Source organism: Sinocyclocheilus anshuiensis, unplaced genomic scaffold (assembly GCF_001515605.1).
Source record: "Sinocyclocheilus anshuiensis isolate Anshui unplaced genomic scaffold, SAMN03320099.WGS_v1.1 scaffold936, whole genome shotgun sequence".
Lineage (NCBI taxonomy): Eukaryota > Metazoa > Chordata > Actinopteri > Cypriniformes > Cyprinidae > Sinocyclocheilus > Sinocyclocheilus anshuiensis.
This window is the reverse complement of record NW_015552621.1, coordinates 647138-657073: the sequence shown is the minus strand read 5'-3', so window position 1 is coordinate 657073 and position 9936 is coordinate 647138. Positions and strand designations below refer to the sequence as shown.

The 9936-nt window shown below is 35.7% G+C and overlaps 1 protein-coding gene across 1 annotated transcript; it reads left to right on the top strand.

Moving 5' to 3' along the window:
* The first annotated feature begins 695 nt into the window (after positions 1–695).
* Positions 696–9896, top strand: LOC107666258 (trifunctional enzyme subunit alpha, mitochondrial-like). Its single transcript, XM_016457481.1, has 18 exons — positions 696–769; positions 850–983; positions 1113–1251; positions 1534–1653; positions 1757–1859; positions 2198–2320; positions 2501–2619; positions 2710–2766; positions 3405–3514; positions 3723–3857; positions 4742–4913; positions 4996–5082; positions 5158–5298; positions 5401–5469; positions 5615–5810; positions 8703–8817; positions 8968–9113; positions 9239–9896. Exons 1-18 carry the CDS (start codon positions 749–751, stop codon positions 9382–9384), a joined length of 2133 nt encoding a protein of 710 aa, XP_016312967.1. The 5' UTR covers positions 696–748; the 3' UTR covers positions 9385–9896.
* The last annotated feature ends 40 nt before the right edge of the window (positions 9897–9936 follow it).

The window sequence follows — 9936 nt, the reverse complement described above, 5'->3', positions numbered from 1 at the left end:
TAACACTCCAAAGAGAAAGGAAAACTTGAAATCGCATCATATGACCCCTTTAAAATAAGCAAACGTACAGAATTATATTCTGTAATTATATTATATATAAACTTCTTACTGACAAATACGTACCTAGTGGTTTGAAGGATAGTGGCAAAGATTGATAAAGATTTATATTGACAGTTAATTAGTATTTTAGGGCTGCACTGTGAGTATTTTAATGCCATCTAATGATTCTTGTTCTAAATATGCGTGACAAGATTTTTTTTGGTGTACAAATTATTGTTACACTAAATGACATTTTTTCTTTTAGTCATGATAAAAATGTATGAGTCATTATTTTTTGCTCAGAAATGATAAAATAAACAGGACACATTCTAATGTATTGAAAAATTAAAAATAAATTGAAAGCTGTATTAAACTCTTATAGTTTTGATGCATTTTCGTCTTTGATCCATATATATACACACACACATGAATATGCACAACAAAAAAATATGTATATATGGTATAATATTTATAAATAGAAATTATGAATGTGTGTGTGTGTGTGTGTGTGTGTATATGTATGTATATATATACACACACACCCTCACTAACACAAATATGTAGATAAGGTATAACATTTATTTTGTGTTTTTTATAATCTCAATTATTTAATGTAATAATTGGTTTTTCATTTTCATGTCTTTTCAATATTTCCTCAGCTCGTACACACGTGAACTATGAGATCAAGGGAGATGTAGCTGTGATCCGTATGAATGACCCCAATGCACGGGTAATTGTCTCCTCAGAACCATGCATTTATGCATTCAAATGATATTATAATGTGTTGTAATGTGTTTTTGTGGTGTCTAGGTCAACACACTGTCTACTCAAATGCAAAGGGAAATGACAGAAGTTATGGATGAGATTTGGGGAAACAATGCTGTCCAGAGCGTTGTTCTCATCTCATCCAAACCCGGCAGCTTCATTGCAGGGGCAGACCTTAAGTAAGTATCAGGATTCATAATATGTTGATTGTGGTGATCATTATCAAATTTTGCTTGCTGATATCTTGCCTGTTTGTTTATAATTTATTCATTTATTTGTTCTTTTTTTTTACTGTACCATGTATTTAGCATGATTCAGGCCTGTACGACCGCAGAGGAGGTCACTGGCCTTTCTCAAGAGGGCCAGAGGATGTTTGAGAAGATTGAGAAGTCTCCTAAGCCTATTGTCGCTGCCATTAATGGATCATGCCTTGGTGGAGGCTTAGAGGTACTGGATTCGTATTTATTTGTAGTAATTTTCTTCTCCCACAGGGTGAGCATAGGATTAGAGTCAAATTTCTGACCTAATGTTTGAATTTTTCTTGATATGTTTTATTATTTGTTGATGATTATGAGTTATACAAACAATAAATGAGATAACTGAGAAGCAAATAACCAAAATTTAAGACCAAAAATGAGATTTACTTTTCCACGACATTCTAATTTATTGAGATGCACCTGTAGTTCCACAGAAAATACAGTTTTGATATTGTGTTTTATGTTCTTGTAGTTTGCCATTTCCTGTCAGTACAGAATAGCCACCAAGAGTAAGAAGACAGTTCTGGGCTGCCCTGAGGTCATGCTCGGCCTTCTGCCTGGAGCTGGAGGAACACAGAGGCTGCCCAAAATGGTCTGTAATATGCCACATTGCCACCAGTACGTTTAGGAATGATTCTCTTGACTGATTGTTCACAACTCAAGTCTGGTTGTTTTTACACCTTTATTTTATGTAGCTTGGCCTTCCCAGTGCCTTTGATATGATACTAACAGGAAGGAGCATCCGTCCAGATAAAGCCAAGAAAATGGGACTGGTTCACCAGCTGGTGGATACTCTTGGTAAAACAGTTTCTGCGTATTGCCATTGTGTATATATGTAAAACAGTAAAAAAATTAAATAAAGTTTAAAAGCTGAATTTTCAGTCTTCAGTGTCACATGATCCTTCAGAAATCATTCTAATATGCTGATTTGGTGCTCAAGAAATATTTCTTATTATTATGTCCAATGTTTTTGTGACAATATGTTTGTGGGAACCACGATTCTTTTTATTTTTTTCAGGATTGTTTGATGAATAGAAAGTTCAAAAGAACAGCATTTATTTGAAGTAGATTTTGATCAATATACTGTATTACATCCTTGCTGAATAAAACTATTTATTTAATTTTTTTTAAATCAGGGCCTGGATTAAAGAGTCCAGAGGAGAGGACCATTGAATACTTGGAGGAAGTAGCTGTGGAGGCTGCAAGAGGACTTGCTAAAAAGCAAATCCCACTTACCAAAGAAAAGGGCATGATGCAGAGTAAGTGTCGAATTACTAGTCAATTATGTGTCTAAAATCATTTTGAAACTACAAGTTAATTAGGCTTTTGCGTAGTTGAGATTAAGATTGTTAATCTTTTGCAAGATTAAGACTGTTATCTTTATACACCATCATTTTGCTTTATCACTGAAATTCATATATCCAATTATTGTCTTGCAGAAATTCAAGACTATGTCATGAGTTACCCATTTGTGAGACAGCAGATCTACAATACAGTTCAGAAAAAAGTCATGAAACAGACCAACGGACTGTACCCTGCACCACTGAAGATAATTGAAGTATGATATTTGTTATTCTGTGCTCAATGGTGATGTGTTGTCATAAACCATGGTAGAAATAGTTTATGTTCTGCTTGTTTTCTCTTTCAGTGTGTGAAGGCTGGTCTAGAACAGGGTCCGACTGCAGGTTACCTGGTTGAGTCACAGGTGCTGTAAAAGGGTTTAATCTTTATTATCAGTAAAGTTGCGACACTCAATTTAATGAACAATATCCCATTAATTATTCCACTTGATTACACATCTCTCTTTTTCTCCTCAAATCCTCACCTGCATTTCTAATCTGGTGTATTTCTTGCAGGAGGATTTTGAACTTTTCAACTGAAAGCAAATCTGTCCATTTTCATTTAATGATAATATTTGGTTAATGCAGGCTTTGGTTTAAATGAAAGACAATGTTATGTGTGTAGTATTAAAATTTAATATGCCCTCTTAATCTCCATTTCAGCATTTTGGCAAGTTAGCCATGACCCCTGAGTCTAAAGCACTTATTGGCCTTTATCACGGTCAGGTCACGTGCAAGAAGAATCGATTCGGAACCCCTGAAAAGGAAGTAAAGTAAATTATTCCACTTGATTACACATCTCTCTTTTTCTCCTCAAATCCTCACCTGCATTTCTAATCTGGTGTATTTCTTGCAGGAGGATTTTGAACTTTTCAACTGAAAGCAAATCTGTCCATTTTCATTTAATGATAATATTTGGTTAATGCAGGCTTTGGTTTAAATGAAAGACAATGTTATGTGTGTAGTATTAAAATGTAATATGCCCTCTTAATCTCCATTTCAGCATTTTGGCAAGTTAGCCATGATCCCTGAGTCTAAAGCACTTATTGGCCTTTATCACGGTCAGGTCACGTGCAAGAAGAATCGATTCGGAACCCCTGAAAAGGAAGTAAAGTATGTATTTCTTACTCATATTATCTGGACAAGATATAGTATTTTTATAGTATTTACATATGATAATATTTAACTCATATTATCGTATGTAAATTTATAAGGTAAATTGACAGTTAATGCATGAATGAATTTATAATGCAGCTACTTAATGATTTACGATTATTGCTTGTAAAATAGTTATGAATTTTTCTTGATTTTCTGTTTGTAGAACACTTGCTATCTTGGGAGCAGGGCTGATGGGTGCTGGCATTGCTCAAGTGTCTGTAGATAAAGGCGTTCACACCATTCTTAAGGACACTACACTGGAGGGACTCAGTCGTGGAGAGCAGCAAGTCTATAAAGGGTGTCCTCTGTGTCTCTCTGCATCACCGTAGCGCCATTTTGGAGAATATTCACTGAACGCAACCAGCGTATGCTCTTCTGTGTCAGCCGCGACACAAGGATACGGTTTCTACGTGTATTTACACTTTGATTTGAACGAAAACAGCACATCCCTGCAGCGCGGCTGACAGAAGAGCGCGTAATTGTGTTCCGAAGACGAACGAAGCTTTTACGGGTTTGGAACGACATGGGGGTAAGTGATTAATGACAAAATTTTCATTTTGGGGTGGAGTATCCCTTTAAGTATACTGAACTAATTCATTTAAAAATGAACTAGATCAAACCTTTAAATGAGAAGTTCAAACCGAAATATAAATCGTCATCATTTACTCACCCTAATTCCAAACACGTAGGATGTTGGTTAATCTTTGAAACACTAATTATAATATCGGTGTGTTAAAAAAAAACAATAAAAGTGTTTTTATGTGAATAAAAGCCTAAATTAAATCTGTTCTTCATATAAAGTGATTTTATCTTTTCACAAGACTTGGATTAGTGTGCGTAATTCATATGGATTCGTTTTATGACAACTTTATGATCTGTTTTGGTTACCTGGACTTTCAATAGAGGGACAGAAATCTCTCAATATATTAATTTGTGTTTCGAAGATTAATCAAAGTCTTATGGGTTGAATTTTCATTTTTGTGTGAACTATTCCTTTAAGCTAAGCTAAAGCTGCTTTGATGGTGGGAGAGGAACATTTTAAACTTTTTTCCCCCCCATTTTTGTTATTTTTTTTAATTCTATTTTTATGTTTTATTTGATTTATATGATTTTCTTTTTTTATTTTTATTTTTAATACGATTTTTATTTTATTTAATGTTATTAATTTTATTTTATTTTCAGGCTAAATGACAAGACAAAGAAGAAGAGCCTAACATCATTCGAAAGGGACAGTTTTCTGTCCAACCTAACGGGACAGCTTGAGTACAATGGCTTTAATAAAGCTGACATGATCATTGAAGCTGTTTTTGAGGACCTGAGTATCAAACACAAAGTCCTAAAAGAAGTTGAAGCAGTAAGTTAATACCAAACAAGATCAAGATTTCAAATTCTCTTAAATACAAAACGTTTAATGATACCATATTTTGCCATTGTAGGCGATCCCTCCACATTGTATATTTGCTACAAACACATCTGCTTTGCCAATCAAAGACATTGCAGCTGTCAGCAAGCGACCTGAAAAGGTTAGAAACTTGAGCTCTTGACCACCATGAGGGAGAGTTTGAGATGATTTTGAACGTGTTACTGTTTTGTTTCAGGTCATTGGAATGCACTACTTTTCTCCAGTCGACAAGATGCAGCTACTGGAGATCATCACCACTGATAAGACCTCCAAGGACACAACAGCCTCAGCGGTGGCTGTCGGCTTGAAGCAAGGCAAAGTCATTATCGTCGTTGGGGTGAGGCGTCACATATTCTTCCCTCAATCCAGAATGTACATTTTACAGATCTGTAATCCATTCAAATGTTTTGGAATAACAAATTGTAATGTTTGTCTTTAGGACGGACCAGGTTTCTACACCACCAGATGTTTAGCTCCCATGTTGGCTGAGGCAGTGCGTGTATTGCAGGTTTGTGAATTTCCTTCTGAATTATTCATTTATTCCCATTCACACTTGTAAAAGTGTTATATATATATAAAAAAAAAACAGGCTATGATGACATTCTCAATAGTAACAGGCCTGATATGCAGATCATTGTATTTTCTACATACAGGAAGGTGTCGACCCCAAGAAGCTGGATGCCCTGACCACAGGCTTTGGCTTCCCTGTGGGTGCTGCAACCCTGGCTGATGAAGTGGGCATTGATGTAGCAGCTCATGTAGCTGAAGACCTCAGCAAGGCCTTCGGCTCCAGATTTGGAGGGGGAAATATTGAGGTTTTGAAGACCATGGTGGAGAAAGGATTTAAAGGTATATTCTTTAGCCTAAGCCCAAAGTATACTTCAGTTTTGACTAGTGTTCATTTTGTCAGCTATTTTTAATTTAGTCTTAGTCCTGTGTCAAATGTAACTTTTAGTTTCTATCATATTTAGTCAGCTTGTCCTGTTTTAGTTTTAGTCAACTAAATGTCTGAGAATTTTAGTCTAGCTTTAGTCAGTGGAAACTTAAACATTTTCGTCTTACTGTATAATGGTTAAAAAGATGAAAAAAAAAATATTATTTTGCTCAATTTTAATTGCAATGATTGTTGTCATTTGGGAATTTTTTTACATTTCATCAGAAGTTGCTCTTTCACCAATAAGCACAAATCAATAGAATATTGACTCGTATGCATGGTTTACTTGACCTCATCTAACGTTAGTGTACAGATTTATAACAGGATATCAATTAGAAGCTAAATAAACACCAAAGACTTTATACACTCGCACTGTCTACGTTATGAAAACTGCTGTAACAAAAACCTACTCTCAAATATTATAACAGAGAAATTGCTAATAGTAATTCCAATCATTCCAAATTGCATTAATGTTTCTCTTTTAAAACAACGGCAAAAAGACTCATTGCCGGACAGAGGTTGCGTAAGTAACGTTACAATCCGCAACCACTATCGCAAACAATACAGTCGAGATCCAGGACAGAACACTCACTGGATGAATGACACTTAAGCAGAATACCTCAAATGGAGATTGCTGAACTCCAGCTTACTTGTACAGTACTGTATGTCGGTGTTTTCAGATCACGGCGCAGAGAGAGCGCGTGTGAATGGTTGCCAGATTGAATAAAGCAAAAAGCCGGGCAGAGTACGTATCCGTTTAACAGAAAAGCTCTGATTGGGGGATTTGATGTCTTGATATCTGGCAACCGCAAACATGAACGCTCGCATAATAGTGTCTTGTACAGCAGTCTGAAATGTTTTGGCTCCACTTTTTTCAACAAAAATAAAAAGGTGTTGGTAAAGTTTTTGTTCTTTTAACTACATTTTAGTCTCCTCTTTTTTTCGTCAACGATATTGCATGTTCATTTAGTCTCAGTTATCATTTAATGACCTTATTATCGTCTCGTCATCGTCTCGTTTTCGTCAGGGGAAAAAACCTCGTTGACGAACATTTTTCGTCATAGTTTTTGTTAACGAAATTAGTTTTGACGTGAATGCTTTAGCGTGTGTGTACAGATTAATGCATAGCCTTTCAAAGTAAGTGTGTGTGAATACTCAATCAAAGCTCAATCTCCAAAGATCAATTTCCAAAAGCACAACCATAAAAGAACAAAAAAATGGAAACAGTATATTTACAGTTTGTAAAAATAATATTAAATACAATTAGAAAATGTTAAAATATTAGAAAAAATAGTTGTTAAATACAGTCTATCATATCTTCTCATATTTATTTGTTTTATTTTTGTAATGCCTTTTTGTCATAATTTGTCAAAGTCATAATTCTTATAATATAATACTGCTTTGATCTGTTGCTATTTGCAATGGTTACTATTTACTATTTTTCATACTGTGATTTTTGGTTAATTGTATTTAAATCATTTAGGGTTAAATAATAATTATTAATTATAATAATAGTATAATAGTAATTAATAAAGATTATAATGATAATATTGTCCCAGATTTGTAATTCACAGATAATAATAACTAATATTTCAATGGTATTTTGACCGCTGAACTAGGAAATGTCACCTTAGAATAAACACATTTAGAAAAAACTGGCTGTGTGCATACAGTTTGCCCATACTATGCTGATGATGAAATTTATGTTGTGGACGTGTCAGTGTAGTGCCATATTTAATTTTGACAGGAATGAAAACGAGGCTGTGAGGGATAGAAGTACAGCATGTTCAATGGCTTGTACTGAACAACACACAGATTGTTCAGCTGACAAAATATCTTTCTAAAAGACTTTCAGTAGACAAAAACTCTTGAAAGTTGAGTTTTGAAAATCATATCTGATCTAGTATCTTTATACAGAGCATTCTGTTGTAAAGACTGTAAGTCTGTCCCTTCATCTGCACAAAATTCATTATAGCGTCTTTTTCAACCAGCTTTGTTTTGTTCAATGTCAGAAGTATATGTAAATGAACAATGTGTAATTTTGCTCTGTTACCTGCACCAAGATATCCTCGTTGATTTGTCAACGAAACTCTTTTTTTTTTGACAGCTTTAGGGCTTTTGCGAAAAGTACAGATTGCATTTCTGCATTTTTCTATCCCTGCTCATGGATAGTCGCTCAAACCCAGTGCATTATGGGCGTTGAAGTTTTCCTACCGTGTTTTTGCCACAGCCCTTTTCTCTGTTTTCTCTAGTCATGTAGCACCGCACCCAATCTTGTCAGGAGTTAAATACCCCTTTAAGGTCTATTCTTTAGTGGGCTTAAAGGGTTAGTTCACCCAAAAATGAAAATTCTGTCATTAATTACTCACCCTCATGTTGTTCGATTCCATATTTTTGTCTCTACTGCGTCACTTTGGACGCGCGTTCACGACAGTACAATGACGCGAGCGTGTGGCGGCACCGGCGCTGACCCAGATCTGGCGTGATGACTGTAAAAAAGTATTCTCGTTGCTTCGTGACTTTACAGTTGAAACACTGATGTCACATGGACTACTTTGTCGATCATCTTGGTACTTTTCTGGACCTTGAACGTGGTAGTTACCTTGCTGTCTATGGGAGGGTCAGAGAGCCCTCAGATTTCATCAAAAATATCTTAAATTGTGTTCCGAAGATGAACGGAGGTCTTACAGGTTTGGAACAACACGAGGGTGCGTAATTAATGACAGAATTTTCATTTTTGGGTGAACTAACCCTTCAACATGTTCAGTATAATTGTCATGAATTATTTCTTCTCAATTCACTATTAGGCCGGAAATCAGGCAAGGGCTGCTACATCTACCAGCCAGGACTTAAACGCAGAGATGTGAACACAGAAGCTCTGGAGATTTTGGAATCATACAAGCTGACGCCAAACGCTGCAATGTAAGTTGTTCAGACTCTTTAGGTTCAATTCATAAAACGATTTTTTTTATTTTTCAGGACAAATGCAGTGTTATTGATTTGTAGTAGGATAATTCATAATTTTTCATCAAAAAATAAATAAATCATCATTGCTTCTCTCTCTCCACCCAGTTCTTCAGACTCGGATATTCAGTACAGGTTGGTGTCCCGTTTTGTGAATGAGGCTGTTCTGTGTTTGCAAGAAGGAATCCTTGCCAATCCAGTGGAGGGTGACATTGGGGCCGTGTTCGGACTCGGCTTTCCACCCTGCCTTGGAGGTGAGAATCTAAGTCTGGATTTACATTTAGATTTTTTTCTTTACATTTTTTTTTATTCTAATTTCCTTTTAGTTTGAGGATAATATGCATTGAGTCCCATCATTTTGTTAATGATCTAATTGCAGGACCCTTCAGGTTTGTGGACAGCTTTGGTGCAGACAAACTTGTGGAGAAGATGAGAAAGTTTGAGGAGGTCTTTGGGAACCAGTTTACACCTTGTCAGCTGCTGCTCGATCACGCCAAGGATCCAAGCAAGACATTTCACAAGTGACTTTAGCTGTGCCATTACTACTTCTTAGAGGATTTATGTGAAAAACAAGCAATCACGATTGTGCACTTAAAGCAAGAGCACAGAATATGAAGGGCCTTTTTGTTCCTTAAAACGGACATAATACATTACAATATGAAATATCACTTTTCCCGTAAGATGCCATGTGCATGACTTGGTAGACTTTGGCCAAGCGATAGCCTTTTACTGAATTAAACAATTTAGTTTTTGAGTTGTTTTTGTATATTAATGAACTCTTTAGGTGAAATTGTTTTCTAATGTTTGTGTACAAACTGTACAGGCAGAGACATCAGGCGCATTCCAGTACAGCCCAGGTGTCAAAATAAAAACCTAATACTCCATGTTTTTTAGGGTATAGTCCAAAAGCACTTGTCTGTAAAATAACTGTTTTAATTTCAGTGAGATTCGGTACTTATGCTCAATCTGTCTCTCTGGACATAGAATGTGGCCTCACATAAATAATTAATGTCGATGAATTAAATGAAATGCTCAAGTCTTCTGTGATTATGGTGTTTTTATTGATTGTATTTGGTC

What these genes read in the sequence shown, in the direction of transcription:
- LOC107666258 (XM_016457481.1), top strand. Translation starts at nt 749, where the DNA reads ATGAATGACCCCAATGCACGG. An exon ending in GTTACCTGGTTGAGTCACAG is followed by an intron (nt 2,767 to 3,404) that starts GTGCTGTAAAAG and finishes TCTCCATTTCAG; the next exon opens with CATTTTGGCAAGTTAGCCAT. An exon ending in GAGCAGCAAGTCTATAAAGG is followed by an intron (nt 3,858 to 4,741) that starts GTGTCCTCTGTG and finishes TTTTATTTTCAG; the next exon opens with GCTAAATGACAAGACAAAGA.